Source organism: Rana temporaria, chromosome 7 (genome assembly GCF_905171775.1).
Source record: "Rana temporaria chromosome 7, aRanTem1.1, whole genome shotgun sequence".
In the NCBI taxonomy this organism is placed as follows: Eukaryota; Metazoa; Chordata; class Amphibia; order Anura; family Ranidae; genus Rana; species Rana temporaria.
Genome location: NC_053495.1, coordinates 199,251,840 through 199,265,024, shown reverse-complemented (window position 1 = coordinate 199,265,024; position 13,185 = coordinate 199,251,840). Strand labels below are relative to the sequence as shown.

At 45.8% G+C, this 13,185-nt stretch overlaps 1 protein-coding gene across 11 annotated transcripts in view; it reads right to left on the bottom strand.

Annotated features, from left to right (window-relative positions):
- Positions 1-13,185, bottom strand: part of DOCK7 (dedicator of cytokinesis 7) — a 230,861-nt gene that overhangs the window by 167,630 nt on the left and 50,046 nt on the right. For all 11 annotated transcript variants that reach the window (XM_040360795.1, XM_040360784.1, XM_040360787.1 and 8 more), the window contains exons 11-13: positions 6,260-6,425; positions 3,644-3,786; positions 3,365-3,458 (exon numbers count right to left, since the gene is read on the bottom strand). In XM_040360795.1, the coding sequence (XP_040216729.1) occupies positions 3,365-3,458; positions 3,644-3,786; positions 6,260-6,425 (403 nt within the window). The remainder of the gene's footprint in view (positions 1-3,364; positions 3,459-3,643; positions 3,787-6,259; positions 6,426-13,185) is intronic.

Below are 13,185 nucleotides of genomic sequence, written 5' to 3'. Positions count from 1 at the left end.
TCATTTTAAAAGCCAATATGCAAGTTATTGTCGGAAAACGGGTTTGGGGACCCGGGTCTTGATACGATGTATCGATGGAAAAAAAAAGTTTTAAAAAACGGTCGTTTTTTTCTGGAGCAGTGATTTTAATGATGCTTAAAGTGAAAAAAAATATATGAAAAATTCCTTTAAATATCGTACCTGCTGGGTGTTACTATAAGAAAAAAGTCATTTAAAACTCCTTGCGGCTTTAATGTAATGTCTGCAATGTGGATGAAAATCGCTTAGAAAAATAGCATGGGTTTCCCCGCCCCCCTCCCCCCAGGTCATTACAAGCCCCTTTGGCCCTATATTCTTTAAACAGCAGTATACAGGTGGTGCAAACAAGACAGGGACTGTAGGTTTGTTGTTAAGTATAATCTGTTTGTAATTTTGAACTGGTACTTTTTTAAGCCAAAAAGCTTTTTGGAAAACATAGAGAAGGGTTATCACCCCTGTAAAATTTGTTTTGCTGTCTGTGCGCATCTGATCAGAAGATTGCACCTCACTTTCTGTCCCAATGACAAAAGATTTTTTGAAAATTTGGGTTTTTTGGTGCCCCTCGGCCTCCTAACTGTGTTTTAAAGGTTCAACTTCACATCTATGCGACGCATCAGAGTATGTGCCTTGCTGCAGAACAGTCTATTAATTTGAGAATGAACTGCCTGCCACCCCTCAATAGCACCAAAGTGCATGGGCCTTTTTTTAATGCCGCTGCATGAAAATGCATGGTGCTTTTGTTAGCATGCATTTTTATTTTTGTGATTTTTTTTTTATTTACATAAACAACATTATACTGCTGTGTAAATGACCAATGGAAATTTAGCATTTACAAACCTACAGTACACATAGCACAGAAGTCTATTCCACAATGCAAACTCTAAAATCTTATTTATGGGTGGCAGCAGCAGACAGGAAGGAGTGGGAACTATAAATGAGGACAGTTTACAGAAGGCCACCCTGTAGGCATAACTGAACACATGAACGCCAAAAATATAACTCAACCGCAGGCCTCAAGTTCTTCTTCTCGCTCTTCAACCCATTATTCAGCAGTCATAGGATTTGTCACATGTACTAAGACTTTCTTGAACTAGTATGGAAGGGGACATGGAGAATCTTATAATATAATTCAACCATAGGTCCTTTTTGGAATCACATGCAATTTAAAGCTAGATTATAGTTTTTGATTGAGTGGAGGGGAATTAGAACATCTGTCAGGTTTTTATTGCTGTCTGCGCCCCCGTTAGGGAGATTCACCATCTGCATTTGTCCCATTTACTCCCAATACCGAGAGAGAAAGAATCCTAAAATTTGGGGCGTCACCAGAAAAGGAACAGAGGGGAAGTCTTCCAATGGGGTCACTAGTTCTGGGTATTTCCCTCACTTTGTAGGGATTTCCCATCACTTCCTGTTATGGGTATGGGACAGGAAGTAAAAGGAATCTCCCCAATGGGACACAGATGGCAAAACAGAAAAACTGACAGGGGTTATAACTAGGGTTGTTCCAATACCACTTTTTTGAGACCGAGTACAAGTACCGATACTTTTTTTCCCCCCAAGTACACGCCAATACTGAATACCAATACTTTTTTTTAATCTCATGTGATAGCGGCACATGTGTCAGTAGTTTTTTTTTATCTTTAACAATTTGTTTTTTTTTACAATTTATTTTATTTTTTTACAATTTTTTTTATTTATAATGCTTTCTTTTTTTTAAAGGGGGGGGGGGGACTGTGTCAGTGTGTTTTTTCATTTATTTTTTTATTATTTTCTACAATAGTTTTTTATATTCTTTTTATTTATTTTTTTTATTCTTTATTTTTTATTTTTAGCCCTGTTGGGGGGCTTTGGTGAGATATCAAGGGTCTTATCAGACCTCTGACATCTCCCCTTTGAGACAGAGAAAGGGACACATGTTCCCCAGTCCCTTTCTCAGCAGCCTCAGCTGCGCTGAAAATGAATGGAGTGAAGACAGCCGCTTCTCTTCATTCATAAACGGAAACATTGTAATCACAGTTCACAATGTTTCAGTTATGTGAATAGACAGAGTCAGTGATCACTGACTCTGTCCATTCGGAGGAGTAAGGAGCCGGATTTACCGGCTCCTTCCCCGCTCTCCATCCTGACAGTTCCAGGGGGTGGAGGAGGAGCATGGAGGGAGAGAGAAACACGGGGGGGACACAGAGGGATACATGGAGAGATACATGGAGGGAGAGAGAAACACAGGGGGGACACGGAGGGAGAGAGAAACACAGGGGGGGACACGGAGGGATACATGGAGGGAGAGAGAAACACGGCGGGGGACACGGAGGAATACATGGAGGGAGAGAGAAAAACACGGCGGGGGACACGGAGGAATACATGGAGGGAGAGAGAAACACGGCGGGGGACACGGAGGAATACATGGAGGGAGAGAGAAACACGGGGGGACACGGAGGGAGAGAGAAACACGGCGAGTGACACAGAGGGATACATGGAGGGATACATGGAGGGAGAGAGAAACACGGGGGGGACACGGAGGGAGAGAGAAACACGGGGGGGGGGGGGGGGGCACGGAGGGATACATGGAGGGAGAGAGAAACACGGGGGGGACACGGAGGGAGAGAGAAACACGGGGGGGGGGGGGGGATACATGGAGGGAGAGAGAAACACGGGGGGGACACGGAGGGAGAGAGAAACACGGGGGGGGGGGGACACGGAGGGATACATGGAGGGAGAGAGAAACACGGGGGGGACACGGAGGGAGAGAGAAACACGGGGGGGGGGGACACAGAGGGATACACGGAGGGAGAGAGAAACACGGGGGGACACGGAGGGAGAGAGAAACACGGGGGGACACAGAGGGAGAGAGAAACACGGGGGGGGGGGGACACGGAGGGATACACGGACGGAGAGAGAAACATGGGGGGACACGGAGGGAGAGAGAATCACGGCGGGGAACATGGAGGGAGGGAAACTGCAGCAAAACGGAAGGGAGCTGGAGGAGGACACGGGACAGTCAGCTGTGATCGTGTGTGGGGGAGTTGCAAGCACCGATCACCGCTGATTTTAAAGCAGCTGAAAGCTGGGGGTGGGAGAGCGGTGATCGGTGCTTGTAACTTCCCCATGCACTGATCACCGCTGACAGTACAAGTATCGGGTGAAGCATCGGGAGCATTTGCCCGAGTGCAAGTACTCGGTCAAATGCTTGGTATCCTTCCCCATACCGATACTAGTATCAGTATCGGGACAACCCTAGTTATAACCCTCCCTTACTTTATCCAAGATGAAAAAATAAAATAAAAATAAAGCTTTGTCCTATCAAAAAGGTAACCTTAGAACCGAGGGGAACAAAGCCCAGCCATACCAGTAATAGGTCGTAGTCTTCTTAGAACAGAAGATGGTCTCCTCATGTCAGCCAAGAATTTATACAAGTCCTCATCGCTTAACCGATCGCCTTCCTGGAGGTCCAACAAAAACAAAAGGTATAAATTAGTTCCAGACAGTGTGATAAACTTCCACAAGTTTTGGTTCAAATCCTGGACTCTAGTTGCCGGAGAACCAAGTCCTCCCATGGTGGGAGAGCAGCAGGTCCCAGGAGCCAAATCGCATCCTGTGTAGTGAAGCCTAGACACGGATTCTTTACCTGTTTGAAGAAGTTGGTCACGGTCAGTGTTGCCGGTCTAAAGCTGGACAGGCTACAAGACTCATCCCCGCTAGTGGTACGTTCCAGAGAACGCCTCCCAACGATGCTGGAATTCCGCCGTTCTGACCAGGAGCCCTTCCGCTCTAAACAAATTACATGGTAAACAGATCAAAAGATGATCAGAAGAGGAGATTTAACTTCTATAACATAATAAAGAGAAACATCAGACATTATTCCTTGATACAGATGGGAACATACAGAACCTCTTTCAGGTATTTAATACCCACTCTCATCCCCGGCTGGCAACAGAAAATAGTATGAAATCTTCCCAAAGTGAGAGGCAACTATGATGTCATCAGAACAGGTGATCCCTTCATAGAACAGATGAGGAAAAAGAGAGAGAGCGAAAGAAAGTGTGTGCGAGGAGAGAGAGGGAGACAGAGAGCAAAAAAGGGTAAATACAGTTTTACGAGGGAGGGAGAAGCGGTCCAAAAAGTGAGGGGGGGGGGGAGAGCTAAGAGAGAGAAATCAAGTCCACAAAAACAAAAAGGAAGTGAGAGCTGAGAGATGGAGAGAGAGAGAGAGAGAGAGAGAGAGAGAGAGAGAGAGAGAGAGAGAGAGTAAAGAGAGAAAAATAAGGAGAGGTCCCAAATGGAAGGGTTGAGAGGGAGAGAAAAGGAAAGGCCCAAAAAAAAGGGGGGTGAGGGTGATGGAGGAGATGGAGGGGGGAGAGGTAGAAAGAAGGAAAGAAGGGGGGGAGGAGTCTAAAAGGAGAGGGGGGGGGATAAGAGACAAAGCAGTGGGGGGTGAAAGAGAGGTGGAGAGGGCAAGAGAAGGGGGGGGATGGAAGGTGGGGGAGAGGTGGGAGAATAGATGGGGGGGAGGAAAAGATGGGGGGCAGGGGGAGCGAGGAATAAGAGATGAGGGACAGGGGGGAGCGAGGAATAAGAGATGAGGGACAGGGGGGAGCGAGGAATAAGAGATGAGGGACAGGGGGGAGCGAGGGGATCAGAACCCTGAAGTGGTGCAAATAGGTTCCTTTAAGCTAGTGCATTGTTGGTTCACTTACCTTTTCCTTCGATTTCCCTTCTAATTTTTTTTTCTTTGTCTGAATTTCTCACTTCCTGTAAGCTTGCCCCCATCATCCGAGCCATTCGGCTTACAGGAAGTGAGAAATTCAGACAAAGAAAAAAAAAATTAGAAGGGAAATCAAAGGAAAAGGCAAGTGAACCAACAATGCACTTGCTTACTGGGCACATATACCCCCTTCCTGCCCAGGCAAATTTTCAACTTTCCGGCACTGCGTCGGTTTAACTGACAATTGCGCGGTCGTGCGACGTGGCTCCCAAAGAAAATTGACGTCCTTTTTTCCCCACAAATAGAGCTTTCTTTTGGTGGTATTTGATCACCTCTGCGGTTTTTATTTTTTGTGCTATAAACAAAAAAAGAGCGACAATTGAAAAAAAAAAAAAAAAAACACAATATTTTTTACTTTTTGCCTAATAAATATCCCAATTTTTTTTAAAAATATTTTTTTTTCTCAGTTTAGGCCGATACGTATTCTACATATTTTTGGTAAAAAAATTAAACGCAATAAGCGTATAGTGACTGGTTTGCGCAAAAGTTATAGCACCTACAAAATGGGGGACATAATTATGATTTTTTTTTATTGTTTTCTTTTTTACTAGTAATGGCGGCGAACTGCGATTTTTATTGGGACTGCGACATTATGGCGGACACATCGGACACTTTTGACACATTTTTGGGACCATTCACATTTATACAGCGATCAGTGCTATAAATATTCATTGATTACTGTGTAAATGTGACTGGCAGGGAAAAGGGTTAACACTAGGGGGCGAGGAAGGGGTTAAATGTGTAGCCTAGTGAGTGATTGTAACTGTAGGGGGAGGGGGACTGACTGGGGGGAGGTGACCGATCTGTGTCCCTATGTACAAGGGACACAGCATCGGTCTCCTCTCCCCGACAGGACGTGGATCTCTGTGTTTACACACAGAGATTCGTGGTCCTGCTCAGTTACTGGGCCATCACGGCCGCCGGGCACGCGCATCGGGTTCCCAGCAACGCGGCGGGGGCGGGCGCGCGCCCCCTAGTGGCGGCTGCATGATAGCTCTGTTGTTCCGACAGGATGTCATACGACGTCCTCGTCATATGACGTCCTGTCAGAACAATAGAGCTATCGTGCCGCCGTCGGCGGCCGGTAGTAGAGTGGATAAAGGAACCTATTTAGAAAATAAAAAACAAACCTTTACAGCCCCTTAAATGCTGTGATATTGTTAGCACATTTAAACCAAATAAAGTTTAATTTCTGAAAATAAATACATTTAGGCCACAAAATCCAGAGGACCGGGCGCCAGCGATATATGGTCACGTTCCCAGGATGATAATAACAGGAGCTCCAATGAACCGTCTCTAAAGTACTTGATAAGTAGCGAACCTTTTAAAAGGACTTTGTGGACAGGCGTGAAAAACAACGCAATAAACTATGTAAAGTTCAGCGAGGCTTCACTGTATTCTTAATAATATATGGTCTTTAAACAATTCCCACCTCCAACAACCTTTTAGCAGTAGTGTATAAAAATGCCAGTGCAATACCTCCAGGTCCAATTTCCAACTCGTTGGAGTCTCGCTCCAAGCTGCCGGCGCTGCTCACAATGTTCATGAGATGGATTGCCGTCCATGCAAAGGGCATGCGATACCTTCCCAGTCTCTGGCAGAACTGCTCCCCCTGACCGCGCAGCTTTTCCAGCTTCTCCTTATTCTGCAAAACAGTATGGGAGTCAGATCAACAGAATGCTAAACACGATGTAAGGATGGTGGCACAACCTGCAGGAGAACCCACCCGTTTCTGATGGACCAAGACCCCTTCTGGGACTGTACCTACTGGGGACTCCAGTTGTCATTTCTATGCCCTAGTTCAGTGATGGAGAACCTTGGCATCCCAGATGTTTTGGAACTACATTTCCCATGATGCTCAACTACACTGCAGAGTGCATGAGCATCATGGGAAATGTAGTTCCAAAACATCTGGGGTGCCAAGGTTCACCATCACTGCCCTAGTTCTTGGCTCTGTTCCTTCCTACCTTAAGCGTTAGCGGTGTTCCTACTACCCATTGGGAGCTTCCACTACTGCCATTATACTCCTCATAATATATAACATGAGCTAAAACTTGAACTTGGGAAATCAAATACAGAAATATCACCACTAAAGTCCGAGACATAGAAGAAATATATGAAGCCATTATGGGACCATGGGCGTCCGCATAACTTTTTTTATTTGGGGGGGGGGGTCTTTTTAAGGTCACCCATGCTCCGCCCCCTTTTGAAAATGTCATAAAGGGAAGGGGCTTAGCTGCGACTCGTAAGTATTTATTTTTAAAGGTGAAACGGCAGACTTTAGTCTAGGCGTGTGCTATGTACAGGGTGCAGATTCCAGGCATGTGCTATGTACACGGTGCAGATTCCAGGCGTGCGCTATGTACAGGGTGCAGATTCCAGGCGTGCGCTATGTACAGGGTGCAGATTTCAGGCGTGTGCTATGTACAGGGTGCAGATTCTAGGCGTGTGCTATGTACAGGGTGCAGATTCTAGGCATGTGCTAGGTACAGGGTGCAGATTCCAGGTGTGTTCCATGTACAGGGTGCAGATTCCAGGAGTGTGCCATGTACAGGGTGCAGATTCCAGGGCGTGTGCTATGTACAGGGTGCAGATTCCAGGTGTGTGCTATGTACAGGGTGCAGATTCCAGGGCGTGTGCTATGTACAGGGTGCAGATTCCAGGGCGTGTGCTATGTACAGGGTGCAGATTCCAGGGCGTGTGCTATGTACAGGGTGCAGATTCCAGGCGTGTGCCATGTACAGGGTACAGATTCCAGGCGTGTGCCATGTACAGGGTGCAGATTCCAGGCGTGTGCCATGTACAGGGTACAGATTCCAGGCGTGTGCCATGTACAGGGTGCAGATTCCAGGGCGTAGATTCCAGGTGTGTGCTATGTACAGGGTGCAGATTCCAGGCGTGTGCCATGTACAGGGTGCAGATTCCAGGGCGTGTGCCATGTACAGGGTGCAGATTCCAGGTGTGTGCTATGTACAGGGTGCAGATTCCAGGCGTGTGCCATGTACAGGGTGCAGATTCCAGGCGTGTGCCATGTACAGGGTGCAGATTCCAGGCGTGTACAACCCATGCGCACGCCTGTGGTGGATACCTTGCTGATCCCTAATTCAAGGGGGGGGCGCTTACCCCCCCTTGCCCCTACCTGCGGATGCCCATGTATGGGGCCGATTTAAAAGAGAGTGGGCACCGCTATGACATATAAGAATAAGGAATGTGGGATACTTGGTGTATATGACGGCTAGGTCTATACAATAGTATTTTCAGTGATAATTAAATCAAACCTGAAAAGAAATGCAGATAATATAAATTGTAGTGTTCTATTATATTGGTGGGAAGTAGAGAACTGGTGGTCAGCAGGAGAATGGCCCTCTTACATCGGTGATCAGTGAGAAGAATGTCCCTTACATTGGTGATCAGTGGGAAGAATGTTTCTTACATTGGTGATCAGTGGGAAGAATGTCCCTTACATTGGTGATCAGTGAGAAGAATGTTCCTTACATTGGTGATCAGTGAGAAGAATGCTCCTTACATTGGTGATCAGTTGGTAGAATGTTCCTTACATTGGTGATCAGTGAGAAGAATGTTCCTTACATTGGTGATCAGTGAGAAGAATGATCCTTACATTGGTGATCAGTGGGAAGAATGCTCCTTACATTGGTGATCAGTGGGAAGAATGTCCCTTACATTGGTGATCAGTGAGAAGAATGTTCCTTACATTGGTGATCAGTGAGAAGAATGTTCCTTACATTGGTGATCAGTGAGAAGAATGATCCTTACATTGGTGATCAGTGGGAAGAATGCTCCTTACATTGGTGATCAGTGGGAAGAATGTCCCTTACATTGGTGATCAGTGGGAAGAATGTTTCTTACATTGGTGATCAGTGGGAAGAATGTTCCTTACATTGGTGATCCGTGAGAAGAATGTTCCTTACATTGGTGATCAGTGGGAAGAATGTTCCTTACATTGGTGATCAGTGGGAAGAATGTTCCTTACATTGGTGATCAGTGGGAAGAATGTTCCTTACATTGGTGATCAGTGGGAATAATGTTCCTTACATTGGTGATCAGTGGGAAGAATGTTCCTTACATTGGTGGTCAGTGGGAAGAATGTCCCTTACATTGGTGATCAGTGGGAAGAATGCTCCTTACATTGGTGATCAGTGGGAAGAATGCTCCTTACATTGGTGATCAGTGAGAAGAATGTTCCTTACATTGGTGATCAGTGGGAAGAATGTAAAATATTTATTTTTAAAGGTGAAACGGCAGACTTTAGTCTAGGCGTGTGCTATGTACAGGGTGCAGATTCCAGGCATGTGCTATGTACACGGTGCAGATTCCAGGCGTGCGCTATGTACAGGGTGCAGATTCCAGGCGTGCGCTATGTACAGGGTGCAGATTTCAGGCGTGTGCTATGTACAGGGTGCAGATTCCAGGCGTGTGCTATGTACAGGGTGCAGATTCTAGGCATGTGCTAGGTACAGGGTGCAGATTCCAGGTGTGTTCCATGTACAGGGTGCAGATTCCAGGAGTGTGCCATGTACAGGGTGCAGATTCCAGGGCGTGTGCTATGTACAGGGTGCAGATTCCAGGGCGTGTGCTATGTACAGGGTGCAGATTCCAGGGCGTGTGCTATGTACAGGGTGCAGATTCCAGGGCGTGTGCTATGTACAGGGTGCAGATTCCAGGGCGTGTGCTATGTACAGGGTGCAGATTCCAGGCGTGTGCCATGTACAGGGTACAGATTCCAGGCGTGTGCCATGTACAGGGTGCAGATTCCAGGCGTGTGCCATGTACAGGGTACAGATTCCAGGCGTGTGCCATGTACAGGGTGCAGATTCCAGGGCGTAGATTCCAGGTGTGTGCTATGTACAGGGTGCAGATTCCAGGCGTGTGCCATGTACAGGGTGCAGATTCCAGGGCGTGTGCCATGTACAGGGTGCAGATTCCAGGTGTGTGCTATGTACAGGGTGCAGATTCCAGGCGTGTGCCATGTACAGGGTGCAGATTCCAGGCGTGTGCCATGTACAGGGTGCAGATTCCAGGCGTGTACAACCCATGCGCACGCCTGTGGTGGATACCTTGCTGATCCCTAATTCAAGGGGGGGGGCGCTTACCCCCCCTTGCCCCTACCTGCGGACGCCCATGTATGGGGCCGATTTAAAAGAGAGTGGGCACCGCTATGACATATAAGAATAAGGAATGTGGGATACTTGGTGTATATGACGGCTAGGTCTATACAATAGTATTTTCAGTGATAATTAAATCAAACCTGAAAAGAAATGCAGATAATATAAATTGTAGTGTTCTATTATATTGGTGGGAAGTAGAGAACTGGTGGTCAGCAGGAGAATGGCCCTCTTACATCGGTGATCAGTGAGAAGAATGTCCCTTACATTGGTGATCAGTGGGAAGAATGTTTCTTACATTGGTGATCAGTGGGAAGAATGTTCCTTACATTGGTGATCAGTGGGAAGAATGCTCCTTACATTGGTGATCAGTGGGAAGAATGTTCCTTACATTGGTGATCAGTGAGAAGAATGTCCCTTACATTGGTGATCAGTGAGAAGAATGTTCCTTACATTGGTGATCAGTGAGAAGAATGTTCCTTACATTGGTGATCAGTGAGAAGAATGCTCCTTACATTGGTGATCAGTTGGTAGAATGCCCCTTACATTGGTGATCAGTGAGAAGAATGTTCCTTACATTGGTGATCAGTGAGAAGAATGTTCCTTACATTGGTGATCAGTGAGAAGAATGTCCCTTACATTGGTGGTCAGTGGGAAGAATGTCCCTTACATTGGTGGTCAGTGGGAAGAATGTCCCTTACATTGGTGATCAGTGAGAAGAATGTCCCTTACATTGGTGATCAGTGGGAAGAATGTTTCTTACATTGGTGATCAGTGGGAAGAATGTTCCTTACATTGGTGATCAGTGGGAAGAATGTCCCTTACATTGGTGGTCAGTGAGAAGAATGTTCCTTACATTGGTGATCAGTGAGAAGAATGTTCCTTACATTGGTGGTCAGTGGGAAGAATGTTCCTTACATTGGTGGTCAGTGGGAAGAATGTCCCTTACATCGGTGATCAGTGAGAAGAATGTTCCTTACATTGGTGATCCGTGAGAAGAATGCTCCTTACATTGGTGATCAGTGGGAAGAATGTTCCTTACATTGGTGATCAGTGGGAAGAATATCCCTTACATTGGTGATCAGTGAGAAGAATGTTCCTTACATTGGTGATCAGTGGGAAGAATGTTCCTTACATTGGTGATCAGTGGGAAGAATGTCCCTTACATTGGTGATCAGTGAGAAGAATGCTCCTTACATTGGTGATCAGTGGGAAGAATGCTCCTTACATTGGTGATCAGTGGGAAGAATGTTTCTTACATTGGTGATCAGTGAGAAGAATGTTCCTTACATTGGTGATCAGTGGGAAGAATATCCCTTACATTGGTGATCAGTGAGAAGAATGTTCCTTACATTGGTGATCAGTGGGAAGAATGTTCCTTACATTGGTGATCAGTGGGAAGAATGCCCCTTACATTGGTGATCAGTGAGAAGAATGTTCCTTACATTGGTGATCAGTGGGAAGAATGCTCCTTACATTGGTGATCAGTGGGAAGAATGTCCCTTACATTGGTGATCAGTGAGAAGAATGTTCCTTACATTGGTGATCAGTGAGAAGAATGTTCCTTACATTGGTGGTCAGTGGGAAGAATGTCCCTTACATTGGTGGTCAGTGGGAAGAATGTCCCTTACATTGGTGGTCAGTGGGAAGAATGTTCCTTACATTGGTGATCAGTGGGAAGAATGTCCCTTACATTGGTGATCCGTGAGAAGAATGCTCCTTACATTGGTGATCAGTGGGAAGAATGTCCCTTACATTGGTGATCAGTTGGTAGAATGTCCCTTACATTGGTGATCAGTGGGAAGAATGCTCCTTACATTGGTGATCAGTGGGAAGAATGTCCCTTACATTGGTGATCAGTGGGAAGAATGTTTCTTACATTGGTGATCAGTGGGAAGAATGTTCCTTACATTGGTAATCAGTGGGAAGAATGTTCCTTACATTGGTGATCAGTGAGAAGAATGTCCCTTACATTGGTGATCAGTGGGAAGAATGCTCCTTACATTGGTGATCAGTGGGAAGAATGCTCCTTACATTGGTGATCAGTGGGAAGAATGTTCCTTACATTGGTGATCAGTGGGAAGAATGTTCCTTACATTGGTGATCAGTGAGAAGAATGTCCCTTACATTGGTGATCAGTGGGAAGAATGCTCCTTACATTGGTGATCAGTGGGAAGAATGCTCCTTACATTGGTGATCAGTGGGAAGAATGTTTCTTACATTGGTGATCAGTGGGAAGAATGTCCCTTACATTGGTGATCAGTGGGAAGAATGTTTCTTACATTGGTGATCAGTGGGAAGAATGTTCCTTACATTGGTGATCAGTGGGAAGAATGTCCCTTACATTGGTGGTCAGTGAGAAGAATGTTCCTTACATTGGTGATCAGTGAGAAGAATGTTCCTTACATTGGTGATCAGTGAGAAGAATGTCCCTTACATTGGTGATCAGTGGGAAGAATGTTCCTTACATTGGTGATCAGTGAGAAGAATGTCCCTTACATTGGTGATCAGTGGGAAGAATGTTTCTTACATTGGTGATCAGTGGGAAGAATGTTCCTTACATTGGTGATCAGTGGGAAGAATGTCCCTTACATTGGTGGTCAGTGGGAAGAATGCTCCTTACATTGGTGATCAGTGGGAAGAATGTTCCTTACATTGGTGATCAGTGGGAAGAATATCCCTTACATTGGTGATCAGTGAGAAGAATGTTCCTTACATTGGTGATCAGTGGGAAGAATGTTCCTTACATTGGTGATCAGTGGGAAGAATGTCCCTTACATTGGTGATCAGTGAGAAGAATGCTCCTTACATTGGTGATCAGTGGGAAGAATGCTCCTTACATTGGTGATCAGTGGGAAGAATGTTTCTTACATTGGTGATCAGTGAGAAGAATGTTCCTTACATTGGTGATCAGTGGGAAGAATATCCCTTACATTGGTGATCAGTGAGAAGAATGTTCCTTACATTGGTGATCAGTGGGAAGAATGTTCCTTACATTGGTGATCAGTGGGAAGAATGCCCCTTACATTGGTGATCAGTGGGAAGAATGCTCCTTACATTGGTGATCAGTGGGAAGAATGTCCCTTACATTGGTGATCAGTGAGAAGAATGTTCCTTACATTGGTGATCAGTGAGAAGAATGTTCCTTACATTGGTGGTCAGTGGGAAGAATGTCCCTTACATTGGTGGTCAGTGGGAAGAATGTCCCTTACATTGGTGGTCAGTGGGAAGAATGTTCCTTACATTGGTGATCAGTGGGAAGAATGTCCCTTACATTGGTGA